At 41.5% G+C, this 14,134-nt stretch overlaps 1 protein-coding gene across 4 annotated transcripts in view; it reads left to right on the forward strand.

Moving 5' to 3' along the window:
- NCKAP5 (NCK associated protein 5) overlaps positions 1-14,134 on the forward strand; it is a 959,339-nt gene that overhangs the window by 134,390 nt on the left and 810,815 nt on the right. For all 4 annotated transcript variants that reach the window (XM_019454167.2, XM_019454177.2, XM_019454159.2 and 1 more), the window contains exon 2: positions 9,082-9,211. In XM_019454167.2, coding sequence (XP_019309712.2) covers positions 9,143-9,211 — 69 coding nt within the window. In that variant the 5' untranslated portion in view covers positions 9,082-9,142. The remainder of the gene's footprint in view (positions 1-9,081; positions 9,212-14,134) is intronic.

Genomic DNA, 14,134 nt, shown 5'->3' on the forward strand with positions numbered 1-14,134 from the left:
TCATCATGCAAACTTTTCCTCCACTTCAAAGAAAAAAGCTGTTGTCACATCCCGAAGAGAGTGTTTCCAGCCCCTAATTTATCTGGCAAGGATGGGCTACATTCAGGAAATCTGTTAGCATTCAGTCTTCTAAATCAGTTTCAGGGTGCTGTTCGGATTTAAATAGTTATTTTGTGGTTGAAAGTCCCATCATTTGGTATTTTTTTTAATTCTCCTGTCCAGAATGGAGACAGTGGTTTTCTGTTGGGAGTGTGTACACTCACACATGCATGAGCACGCACACTTCTACACGTTCACGTAGCGTGCAACCCACAAACACACACATATATACATATATACATGTGTGCATGTGTATATACACCCCTACCTGTGTACTTCACAAATAGGTGTATCGGTAGCAGAAAGGTATTGAGGCAATATATCTTCTAAAAGGAAACTGCTGTGTGTATGTATTTAAAGTATAAGACAAGCCAATTCTTTCCTTTATGTAGACTTGATGCATGTGGATGAAAAGATTTCAGTACAAAGCCGACAGGAGTTTCAAAGATTCTGTTTGGTAGCTCTAAGCAAATCTTACAGATTCACAGTTTCCTCTTTTCCCTCCTACTCTTTGCACTTAGAAATGAGAGCCAGGTATGTTTGGAGAACAGTGGGGAGAAAGGAAGGAGCGGGCCTGGGAGCATTTGAATCAGGATTTTCTTCCATCCTTGTATTTGGTATTGAAAGTTCTTTCCCTCATTCTCTAAATGGGTGGCCTCACTCTGAGTTTCTGAGATGTTTGTGCATTAATTTGGACTCTAGATCTGATATTTCCGTCTTCGGTCAACATTAGTTTTTGCCCAAAGCGAAAGACCGGTTTATGCAGGGTGATTACTGAGCTGGACAGAGTGGGCATACAGAGGAAGGTGCTGATCCAAATTGTTTGTATCTGACATTCTTCTTTGGGGTCAGTGTTTTCAGGTTAAGAATTGCTGGTTGCTGTGGCTAAAGAAAGCAGTTGTTTCTGCCAGCAACTACATGTCCCTCAGCCCTTGAGAAAGGGAAGGAGGCCATGAAAGGGGGCACAGCTTCACCCTTTGAAACTGGCACTGCAGGTTGGAGTCATTCAGGGAACTTAACGTCATGGTGACTGCATCCACCCCTAGTAATCCTGATTCACTTGATCTCAATGACTCCCCAGGTGACTCTCATAGATGGCAAAGTTTGAGAACCACTGCTTCAACCAGTGGTCAGCAACCCAGGATGCTGTCACCATACTCTGGTGCCTGGGGTCCCTTCCCCTAGAGATTCCAGTGGTCTGCAGATTCTCCTCCATAGCTGCCAGAGGGAATGTGGCCTGTTGATGATACTTAATTTCAGCTTAATTGTCATATTGTTAGTAGAGGCGGGCTTTTGAGAGTTAAACACTTTGGGACTGAATCTGGAACACTGAAGACAATGAGATGGGTGTGCCTAATACTCATTTTTTTTTTCTGAACTACATTTACATTCTCCAAGCTAGCCTACTTTGGTTCAATCTCTGGGTCCACCATTTTCTAGAATATTTAACCTATTTTTAAAACAATTCCTCACAGTAAAATGTACTACATCCTGATCAGTCCTAGTTAGAACAATTAATAATTTATCTGGAAACTCATACAAGGATTTTTAAGAGTTATGTTTTTTTTTTTACTATGAATATTTGAAAAAACTAAATTAGAACTACCCTATGATCCATCAATTTCACTATTATTTACCTATAGGATACAAAATACAGATTCAAAGGGGTACATGCATCCCAAGGTTTATAGCAGCATTATTAACAATAGCCACAGTATGGAGAAAGCCCAAATGTCCATTGACTGATGAATGGATAAAGATGTGGTGTGTGTATGTGTGTGCACGTGCGGGCATGTATATATAAGAAAGTGATAAAATGGAGTATTAGCCAAAGAATGAAATCTTCCCATTTGCCATGACATAAATGGAGCTAGAGTGTGTTAAGTGAAATAACTAAGAAATACCATATGATAGCATATGTGGAAGTTAAGAAACAGATGAATATAGGGGAAGGGGAGAGAAGAGAGAGTCTTAGAGAACTATAAAGTTTGACAGAGGGAGGTAAGTTGGAGATGGGCTAGATGGGTGCTAAGAAGGGCACTTGTGATAAGCGCTGGGTGTTAAGTCTAAGTCATGAATCACTGAGTTCTACTCTTGAAACCAATATTGTACTGCATGTTAACTGGAATTTAATAAAACTTTTTTCTTTATTTTTGTCTGGGAAAAAAAAAGGGATTCCAGTGGTCTGGAACGGAGTCTGGGCATCGGTGTGTTTTACAAGGTTCCCAGGTGATTTGAAGGAGCATCCAGGGTGGGATGAAAAGATTTCATCTTTGTCAGGGACAAGAAACTTGCTTCCCTTTTGATTTGTCTTTGGCATGTTCAAGTCTGAAATTATTCTTTAAAATTTTTTTTTAATGTTTATTTTTCAAGAGAGAGATTGACAGAATGTGAGCATGGGAGGGGCAGAGAGAGAGAGACGAAGACACAGAGTCTGAAGCAGGCTCCAGGCTCTGAGCTGTCAGCACAGAGCCCGACGCGGGGCTCGAACCCATGAACTGTGATATCATGACCTGAGCCGAAGTCAGACACCCAACTGACTGAACCACCCAGGTGCCCCCTGAAATTATTCTTTATAGGATTTATACCATATAGGAGCTATTATGCTGGGTCCTGCAGGGGACATGTCAATAAGTTTGACACAATTTCTGTTCTCTGGATGTGTACGGGGCTGCAAACAATCCTATTTTGCACAGTTTGTTGCTTAATGAAGCTGATTGAAAAATACCCTGAATCATACGTTGTCTCACTTCAACCTCACAGTAACGTGGTGAGAAGAGATAGACAAATGTGAACTCACAGAAATTAGGGGACCTGCCCAAGTTTACCTGGCAAAGAGGGCTGAGAGCCAGATCTTCTAAAGCCTTTGGTGCTACTTTTTTCCTCCATTTCTTCTGGCACTACCATGAAAATTTCAAAGCAGGGCTGGAGAGTGGGGGAATGAGAGAGGCAGGGATTGCTACGGAGAAAAGTTCCTCGAGTAGAGTGTGAGTGGATGGGCGAGTGTGTGTGAATGTGTCTGCATGCGTATGAATATGTGCATGTGAAGAAATATGCCTCTGTGGTTTTATTTAATGGTGTTTGGTTACTGTCCCTTGAAAATTATACAGTTGGTTAATAAAGTCTGGCAGAGAAAAGAAATTACTGACATCTTTAGGAATATTAAAGGGTCTGTTTAGTCTTGAAAGGCCATTACTATCTGTGAGGAAAATTCAAGAGAGTTTATTAAGCCCAACACAGATTCTACAGATACCAAGAAATGGTATTTTCATCACTTAGGGAGTGATGTATGTGAGAGGGGAGGGGAGACCAGTATCAGTGTCCATCAGTCAAAAAAAGATGCTTAATATCCTGTCTTCCTTCAACTCTTTGACCATTTTCCTCCCAGTACAAGGAAGGAGAGGCTTCCAACCCATCATTTGGAGGCAAATGTGTGTTCTTTATAACAAGAGTTGTTAGAACCTCAGAAAAGGCAGGGACAGGACTCAGTTCTGGTGCTTTGTTAGTTGAGGCAGGTCCTAAGCAGTAATTTTTAGGTTGATAATAGTTTTAAAATACTGACAAAATGTTTTCTTTGAGGTTTGAATATAACTGTGTGTTTGGCTATAAAAGTAATTTCAGGTTTATAAATGTGTATAGCAGTTCTTTGCTTTAGCAATGTTATATTGCTTCCCTGCTCTTTAGGTGTTCACAAAGACAACTGTAAACGTTCATTTATTCATTTATTCATGCAAACAACAAATGCTCATTGAGTGTCTGCCATGTTGCATGCATCAGGCATTATTCTACCTAGGAGAACACGGAACATAAAATATTGTCCCTGCTCTCCAGGAACTTAGTGTCTGGTAAGATTTTTAATTCTATGCTATTGTTCTGGAGCCTCACAAAAAGGAGACCAGGAGTTGCCCAAGGAAGGCTGGCTGCCTGTCCAGCAGTATGTTTATGGAGTGTGAATCAGTTATTGTCAGGCCTGGAAAGGAGAAACTGGTCTGTATATTTCAAGCAGGGAGAGAGTTAATGCAAGGAATTAAAAAAAATTTTTTTAATGTTTATTTATTACTGAGAGACAGAGAGAGACAGAGCATGAGTATGGGAGGGGCAGAGAGGTGGAGACACAGAATCTGAAGCAGGCTCTAGGCTCTGAGCTGTCAGAGCCTGACGCAGGGCTCGAACTCACAAACTGCGAGACCATGACCTGAGCTGAAGTCGGATGCCCAACTGACTGAGCCACCCAGGCCCAATGCAAGGAATTTTTTAATGAAACTGTTGGAAAAGCTGGAGGAGCAAAAGGCAGAATTTGGTGATACTCAAAGACGGGGAAAGCTGCTACTGCTTTTTCTTACACTGAGCTTGTTGGAGGAATCACAGAAGTTACTGGATTGTGTAGTCACCTGCTATTGATGCCGCTCATCTGCAGCCGGAAGCAGAGGGCTTTTTGTTTCCAGTTGCTTCCTGATCTCTCACTGCCTCCTCTTGGCAGAATCCAAGTTGGCCAACTGACTAAGAAGTCTTGATAATGTTTGCACCTTGTAGACCCACAATATAGGGAAGAGTCTAGCAGGGAAAGGCAAAGGGTAGTAGTGATGGTGAAATCCAACAGTGAATTAACCAGCAGAGAGAGACAGGGTCTGGGGGTAGCCACTGATACCTGGGGTTTTATGTCCGGTTTTAGATTCAGAAATTTGATTATTAGCATGCTGAGATGTGATCAGACTTGGGCATCTGACTGAAACTTTTTATGGACTGAGATGTAACCCCTGAAAATTCATGTTGAAGCCCTGTCCACCAAAGTGACTATATTTGGAGATAGGGCCTTTTAGGAGGTAATTAAGGTTAAATTAAGTCTTAAGAGTGGGGGCCTCACCATATAGGATTGATGTCCTTATAAAAAAAAGAAAAGAAAGAGGCACAGAAGCATGTGTGCAAAAGAAAAGGTCATGTGAGGACACAGAAGGTGACCAAATGCAAGCTAAGGAGAGATGTCTCACCGGAAACCCACGCTGCCAGCACCTTGATCTTGAACTTCCAGTTTCCGGAACTGTGAGAAAATTAATGTCTATCATTTAAGCCAATGAGTCTGATATTCTCTTATGGCAACTCAAGCTAATACACTAAGCAAATTGTAAATGATGAATATAAAGAGTCAGAGGCTGAATTGCAAATTCATATTAAAAATGTAGATTTCCAAAAGATTGGCTCCTTGTATTTGCTGGTCATCCCATTCTTCTTCGATAAGTAAAATTACTTGGGAATCAAATAAAATTAGAAGATTGCTTTATGGCAGTGTTCTCTGAGCAAGGAGGTTTGTTGGATGATACAAGTGGCCAGTGTAGTATCAAAGTGTCTGGCATCTGACATACTCCTTTTCCCTCTAGACTTGTGGTCTTTGCTGGGTATATGTCAATGTGGGCACTCTCTTTTGCCGACAGTGCTGGAGACAGAGTGTGTCAGCCTTTCTGACTTTTCCTTTGTGGACCCCTCCCCTTTTCATATTGACACATCCTGGTTGCCATTTTGTTTCTGGAGTGGTCTTGCTTTGATCCTTTTGGATAACTTTACTTTGATCCTTTCTGTGATTGCTTTATGGTATAATTTGTGAGTTTTCAAGTTCTTGGGATAGGGGTAGCATATACATTTAGGATGGTAACTGGCTAGGACACACTGCTAAAGCTGTAGTCCTTGTTGCCATTGACTGTGCCTTCTGACTGGCCCATCCCTGTGCCTTATAAGTTGCTAACTGTTTTGAAGGTCAATCTCTGCCTATATAATTGGCAGTGTAAAGTACAAAAAGAAATTGATCAGGTTAAACCACTGTCGAAAAGATCTGTTTCCCAAAATGACCATCCCGACAACCTATTATGGAGCATAAAATCCAGTTACTAGCATTGCTTGTGAAAGTTTAATCACATTTCCCAGAAAGATAATCAATATATCTAATATTTAACTCTTACCTACTGTGTGCCAGGTACTGGTAAAACTCTTTAAATGGATCATCTCATTAATCATCACAACCCCACTATGAAGAAGGTCCTATTATTAATGCCATTTTATAGATTAATCAATTGAAACCTATATAGATTAAATAGTTTGTTTAATGTTATCCGCTAGTAAGGAGTAATCAAACCTTAAGATTAAGTGTTGTGTTCAGAACAAACAAGTTACCTTGACCTCTAAGACTCTGTGTGATAGAATTGTTGCTTACATCGTAGAACTTCTCTCACACATTGTCTTCCCAGCTTCCTTCATTCCTAAAAAAACTGATCCCCTATTCCGGGGGCACACAAACCTTTCTCCAGCTCTTTGTCAGTGAAAAAAGACTGGTCCCTCTTTCTAGAATGCTCTTTACCTGGATTTTTATATGGCTGGCTTCTATTTTTACCATTCTGTCTAAAATGTGCTCCGATTCCACATGCTTGACACGCTGTAATAGTGCCTACTGAGGGTTATTTTCTTTGTAGCAGGTACCTATCATGTTTTGGAGTTGTTTGTTTGCTTATTTATTTTCTGTATCTTCCACGAAGTTCCATGAAGGCAGGAACCTAATCTCCCTTATACATGGCAATGTCACCAACACCTAAGTACTGGGTTCTTCATACATTAGGCATTTAATAAATACATGCTAAATGCCAAAGGATTATCTATCGTGACCTATCAAATACCAGGGCTCTTTGGAATAAGACTTAGGATGGCAAGAAACATACAAAAAATGACAACAAGTAAATGACTTAGGAGGTTATGTTTTTGATGGACAGATCTCAGGCCCTGAGTAGTCTCTGTAGCAGGATCCATCATTACAGAGAGTATTCTGAGCTACCAGTGAGGTGAGGTGGTGCTGGTGGGTGGTGCAAAGTGGATGGGAACAGCTGAAAATAGGAAGGGCAAGCCCTTAGAATGCATTTCACTTGGCTAATAGTTTTGCCTATAGTAATAGCATGCAACTAACTTTGTTGTGGAAAATGCTGCCAAGAGTTTATTTTTAACTACTAGGTGCTACCCAGTAGCAAAAAATAAGAGCTTCCTATATTTAAACCATGCTAGGTGATGATGGTAGTTAATAAGGTAAGTCCCTAAGGACCCCTACGGAACTTGGGAGAAAAGTCTTTGCTAAGTAGGGTGACCAGGAAGGTCACGTGAAGGAGATGGGATGTGAGCCAGGCACTGGAGCAAGGGGAGAATTAGACCCAGGGGAGGTGAAGGGTGTGATCTAAAGCATGGTCTTGGGGATGTGCCTTGTGTGTTCAAGGACTGTAAGAGACTAGTTGGCAGGAAGTAGACCTCGAACATGATGTTGAAAATTTTGCTTTTATATCTTGAACTCACAATGGACTTCTAGGAGTTTCTTTTTTAAGTTTTATTCATTTATTTTGAGAGAGACAGAGACAGCATGAGTGGGGAAGGGGCAGAGGGGGAGAGGGGGAGAGAGGGGGAATAGAGAGAGAGAGAGAGAGAGAAAGAGAGAGAGAGAGAATCAGAATCCCAAGCAGGCTCCACACTGCCTGCACAGAGCCCAATGCAGGGCTCGAACTCAGGAAACTGCGAGATCGTGACCTGTGCCACAACCAAGAGTCAGAGGCTTAACCAACTGAGCCACCCAGGTGCCCCCTAAGAGTTTCTGAGTGGACAAGTAATGAATTGAAATTGGTTTTCCTAAAGTGAGAGGTGGAAGATGGAGGAGAGAGCCTATGTCCCGGAAGGCAGTCCATCAGTTTCCTACAACAGACCATCATTTGGACATATGCCGTCTGGGTCACAGCTGTCCCAGCCCTCCTCCTGGTGAGGGAAACAAGGAGAAGGAGACCATGTGCTGTGGGCTGTGAGGTCAGGTCTGTTACATCCTCATTAGATTTGGAGCAATTGGGAGTGCTGTGGAACATATTTCTTTTCAATTTTATCAAAAACTGATTGTTTTGGTATTTTATAAAGTTCAGTTTTTCTACAATAGCAGTACAACGGCTTTATGTTTTGTGTCAATTATGAGCAATTTCTGTACCTCCAAGTGCCTTCTCAATCATCAAAGACAAATTATGTTAAGTTAGTATTTAAGGGTAACTTGTTTTTAATTTAATGTGTGCATAATTATAACTTACATGTAAATTGTAGTTTATTGCCTTTAAATCATTTTACATATATCGTTTGATCACCAACATTAATTGTTTTCTCATTTTAGAAAGGTGAGTTTTAGAGGGCTGAATGGCTTGTCCAAGATACCTTGGTTAATGGGTAGGAGAGCCTGGACTAAAACCTATTTCTTTTACTTCCTCCCATTTATATGTTGGTGAAACTGCAAGCTAGTGCTCGATAAACATGATCTATTCTTACTAACCGGGACACTTATTCATTCTAAAACTAGCAACCACAGTGGAGTACAGGGATTAACCATATCTGGTATGGTAAAATGCAGTGGACATTCAAATACTCATTGACCATAACATATCCTCCACCATCCATTTGGAATCCACCTGTCCTAAAGAGAATGCATCTTATAGTGTTCCCCCAATATGTTTAAATGTTTTATGAGGAAGTGTTAACAATCATGTTCAGGTTTCAGTTTCTCCTCCTCGGGCCTTGGGCTCAGCAGCTCTTGGTTATGGAGTCTGGTTTTGTCAGTTTGATCTCATGGAATTTGCAGACTGCATCTATGTGCACAGTAACAGATTGATTCTGGCTGATAGAGGGAAGACGAGTGTGGAGCAAGCGTGGCATGAAACGGACTGTTTGCTTTTTTCCACAGTCTGCTGATTCAACCTGCAAACCCATTCCCCAGCGCCATTAGCAAGACCTGTAAAAACACAGGGGCCTCCATAAAGATGACTCTGACGTTTGCAACACGGAGAGGTCTGTTGAGTTGAGAGAGCCCAGTTCTGTACTTATGATTTGGGTCTGGGTATTTTGGCTTCAACACTTGTTTCTGGTTAGAAAGCTAAAAACAAGGGTCTAAACACTGTTCACTCGGATGGTAAAACACATGCTCACTTTTTACAGTGACCCTGGAAACAGAAGGGGAATTCTTATAAATCACAAAGGAAAATAAATAACTTCACCCATGGAGGGAAAGAGACAGCTTGAGAAAAGGGACTTTGGAAAAAGGCTGTCTCTAGACAGCAGTCTTGTGGTAAGTACTAAATATTCATTTACCGCTCTATATGTTTTGGCTTAAAATGCATTATTCTTTGACTGTTATTTCCTGAACACTGTGCTTTTGAAACTTCTATTCCAGTTACCCCATTAGCCATATCCCCTGGGATTTTGTTTCATTTAGTTTTTACAAAGTCAAAAGCCAGCAAATAATTGGAATGTTTGTATAGTGTCTTAATAGGCAAATGTCATAATCTGTCAACATTATATATAATTACATTAATTCCAGCTGAAGTAGACTTTAACCTATACAAAAACACTACTGTAAAGCTGATGCCAAATGCCAAGCCTATATATAGTTGTTCCATCACCCATTTATCTTAATTTTGGGGATAAGTTGAACAAGAATTCAATAGAGCTTCAAATATGGAAGAGCGAAGCGTCTCTAAGATCTTCTTAGGTACGTACCCTGGTTCAATTGTTTATGAACTTTCTTTGCAAAAGTGTTAATGCCAATAAGTGTCATTAACAACCTAGTTGTGTTTGCCTTCGTGTATGAGAATCTGGTTCGTGCAAGGAAAGAGACAAAGTCACTGATTTCTGAAAGTTGGCCGCTCTTTCACAGTTGCTTGGCTCAGAGGTGTATCTCCCTCTTCTGTTCCCTAATGCATATGAACAGTGTAAGAAATCAGACAAGTCACTCCTTTATCTTTTGCTTATCTACCAAAATAGACATTTAGCTCAGCATCTTCTTTTGCATGCTGTGGAGGGATGTGTTTTATTCATTTGTGTGCTCCCAGGACTTGGCCTGGTGTCTGGGTCTGAGTAGGCATCCAATCAAATATTTGTTGAATTGATTTAGGAGTTGCACTTTTCTGACTTTGCTGCTGTAGGTCTTGCTCTGCCAGTGTATAGAGTAGCTATTTACTCATAATTTCTGAGGCTTAATGTCACAAACTATTCCTAGATGTGAGTTTCCAGGAATGGGGAAGAGGATTACGTGACACTTTTGTGTCTACTTCCTCTCTTGTTCTTAGAATCAATTTCTGTGTCTCTGTGGGTTATGCACCTACCAGCCTACATTCAGAGACTAAGAAATTTTGTAGCATTTTAGGTTCTCCTCCAAATATATGTGCCCTCTTCTCATCTCTTGAGTCTTTCTACCTGTGGGTAGAATGTGATGAAAATTGTGTGTGTGTGTGTGCTTATATGTATATTCCCTGGGGGATAGTTTCTGGGGGGAACTTAAGATGAAAAGATAATTTCTCAGCCTCTCCTTTTCCAAAGAAAACACTTTTTACCGATTAACCTGCCTACAGGGTCTGTCATATACCTAAGCAGAGGACTGAGATGCCCATATATTATAATATGAGCAGCACAGGAAAGGTTCTCTTAACCCCAAAATATCCTTGCTGATTAGTCCCTACAGTCCTCAATTCTGCCTTCAGTCCCAGAGAATATGCAAAGATTCTATAAATGCAAGCATGCAAAGCTATTGTCTTTCAGTAATTCGTAGTAGCCCTCATTAATAAGAGGTCTTGGTTTTTTCCCAAATGTCAAGCAGCTGAGCAACATTTTGTTGAGGGAATTAGTGAACAAAAGGATTCAGAGCACAACGGAGTGCTGGGTTGGGGCAGGGAGGGACAAAGTAGTGAATTATCCTGAGGGGGTTGGGTACCTGCAAGTCAGAGAAAGGGGAAACATCATTAATGAAATCGTTGTCCACATTTAAATTTTGCTCAGGGACAGGCTTGATTGTGAGCATAAATCAAAGCCTGTCATAGTACCAGTGCTAGCTGAAAGCCCAAAGACAAGCTTGGGTTCCCCTTGGCATATGGCTCTACCCTGAGTCTTATGGGGCCTGAAGATCCAATTTCTGATTTCCAGCATAAAAGCACACTGGAAAAATAAGAACGCGTTGCTTGGCACCACCTGAGAAGCGTAATCCCATTAAATCCAAGTGACGCTTAGGAGATTTTTTTTACACCAGTGAAGGATCTTCCTTGTTTCCTGGAGGCAGATTAAGTGTCACATCTGCATGTGGGATAATTGGGAAAATCCTGAAAGAGTGTGCTCTCTTTTGACTATGTGGTCTGGTATATGGGAGTCCTCAAATGCTACTCAACAGTATACAGTTTAGGCCATGTGACTGTAAATTTGCCTTCTGTTTGAGTGTTCTCTTCTTTCTTCCTATAAGATACTGAGGCAGTGACAGCAAGAGTGCTCGTTTTGAGTTGGGGCTTCGAGGTTGAGACCCATTGAAAGTCCCTTGAGTGGATTCTATTGCAGCCATCAGGAGGAGAGGTAGACAGGGATGAGGTCAAAGCTGACTGGCTGTAAAGGACTTGAACCCAAGACATTGTCCTCCTCTTTGGCTCCATGTTGAAACCACACAAATAATTAGGAAAGAAGCACAGCGTGATGATTCTGGATAAGGGTTGCTGGAAAATACAAGGGAAAAGAAGCACCTGGTATCCTATACTACACTTCTTTCCCAAGGAAGGGTTACCTTATTTCACTTGATGTTATTTTTTTAAAAATCCTAGAGTGCTAACCTGGGGCCGGGTTATCCAGTCTCCTCACTTGGCAGACAAGGTTATGACTCAGTGAGATTAAATGTTCTTCTTGAGGTTCCACAACCAGCATACAATGTGGGTCTCCTGCCCGTCACTCCACGTCTGTGCATTTTACTGCATAAAATCCCAGTAAGAGAAGATGTCCCTTCGGAAAACTGAAGAGAGGAAAGAGAAATATACTAAATCTTAAGTCTTGAAATTCCACCTCAGTAACCATTATGACCCACATTTTTGAGAGTTAGAAGGCCCAGAGGTAATTTCCATTTCCACATTTTGCAGGGAAAAAAAAATATTCCTCATAATGTACTGCAAGAATAAGGTGCTATTAACTTCATTATACTTTTTATTTTACATAATCAAATCATGAAGTGTTGAGTAGAAATTATAGCTCCCTTGCAACAGCTTTTAAATTTGTAGGCTGGAGGAACCGCAGCGTGAAGAAACCCACAGACCTGATGCTGAAAAAAGCTCCAATTGGGGGATAGTCCTTGGTGGTCTTTAGTCATCATTTTGCTTTCAGGACAGGACACGGGAGGGTTTGAGTGTGTATGCTTTTGCGTGTGTCTGTGTGTGTACCCTGGCAACGTTGAAGTGCTCTTTGATGTTGATTTTTTACTTGATAAATCACTCTTTTTAAGAAGAAAGTGACAGGTAAGTGAAACTGAAATGAAAAATATGTTTCAAGGTGGGGGGTACATACCCTGAGAGAAAGACAAGTGACTGCAAGTTTGCCTTCACCGGGAGGGGTGCATCGAGTAGCCGCATGTTCACGGCGAGTACAGTCTTCTCTGTGATAGCAATAAAAATCACCCCAGAAATCGAGGCCTCTTCTTGACCCACAGCTGTTCAGCCCACCCCAGGATGCTTTTTGATCAGAAAAAGTCAGCATTTCACACTGTGCCTTTTTATTTGTAAGAATCATCCCCAGGCTGTCTGTACAGCTATTTGGTACTTGTGGCTGTGATAGCATTTAGCTGATGAGAAGGCTGGGAGTGAATTATCTTTTTTACCATCTCACATATAAATAGAAAAAATTCTCTTTTAATTTGAGGAAAAATTACTTTTTGCTTTTCAGCATGGATGGGAGTAGGTTTCTTTTATGAATGGAAAATTCTTTCATGGTACCCTGTTCCTTTTTCCCCCTACCAGAAGGAAGTGAAAACATTGGCCACACTAGATCCTCAGCTCTGAAAACAGTGTGGTTTTGATAAATTCATAAGTGCAGGAAAGGCCCCACACAAGTCCTTCAGTTCATCCTTTAGCCTCTCGATGGCTTGTATCAGAACCATTAGAGTAATTCAGCCTTCCACAGGCACATATTAAGTCAGCCAACAAGCATCATGGAAAACCTGTTTTATATTTGAGACTTTTTAGTAGCTATGGGATATGCTGGATAGTCACCATTTCTACTCCATCCTTCTCTACCTGGCTGTGCACCCCTGGAGGATGTATCACACAGATCTTGTCAATAGGCTCCTATGTCTTCTGGCATCTAGTTAGCTTTGGCCAACAGGGGTAACTAGCAGGAGATCAGAGGTCAGGCGGGGAGAGAGATCAAGATCATTGCTTTCCTGTTCTGTCCTCATCTGGTCCTGGACCACAGTGATTGGACCACTCTGTCTAAGGTCACAGCTTCTGTTGAGCAACCCTCTCCCACAAAACCACAGTTCTCTCTGTGTTCTGGCACCTTTCCTCTTCCCATGTCCCTTCAGGGTTCTTGGTAGTAATAACTCTTGGATGTTGCCAGTCCATCTCATGTTGGTTTGCTTTAAGTCTGCCCACACGTTATTGCATAGGTCCTTTACCCAAATCTCAATTAGATACTTTGTGTGTGCCATCATTTTCGTGCAGAACCCCTGACTGATACAAGGCAATAGTTTGTTTTTGGAAGCCAACCTAATAAGCAGAAAAAATGATAGAACATGGAGGAGGTGAATGGCATGGCACTGACTGTGAGAGGCACCAAGTCATGGGGGGAGTGTGTAAGGAGCACCATGAAGAAGCTGGGGGTAGAATGTGCACTGAGGTGATTCGAGAGCTTGCTTCAGTAGCACATGTACTACAACTAAAACAATGGGGACAGTTTGGTGGGTGAGCAGAGAAAAAAGGGGCAACCCAAGGATATTGTCCCATACCCTCTGGTAATAACTCATGTCATTGCTGAATTGGCTTTTCCTAGTCAAATTGACTAGGCTCAAGGATGCCTCCATACCTGGCAAAACATTACTCCTGGGCATGTCTGTGAGGGTGTTTCCAGAAGGGATTAGCATTTGCATCAGTAGATCCAGTAAAGAAGTTTGCCCTCATCATGTGATTGACTGAAGACCTGAGTAGGACACAAAGGCAGAGAAAGGTCATACCTGCCATTTGCATGAGCTGAGACA

Source organism: Panthera pardus, unplaced genomic scaffold (assembly GCF_024362965.1).
Source record: "Panthera pardus isolate Hobbes unplaced genomic scaffold, ASM2436296v1 HiC_scaffold_10, whole genome shotgun sequence".
Classification (NCBI taxonomy): Eukaryota; Metazoa; Chordata; class Mammalia; order Carnivora; family Felidae; genus Panthera; species Panthera pardus.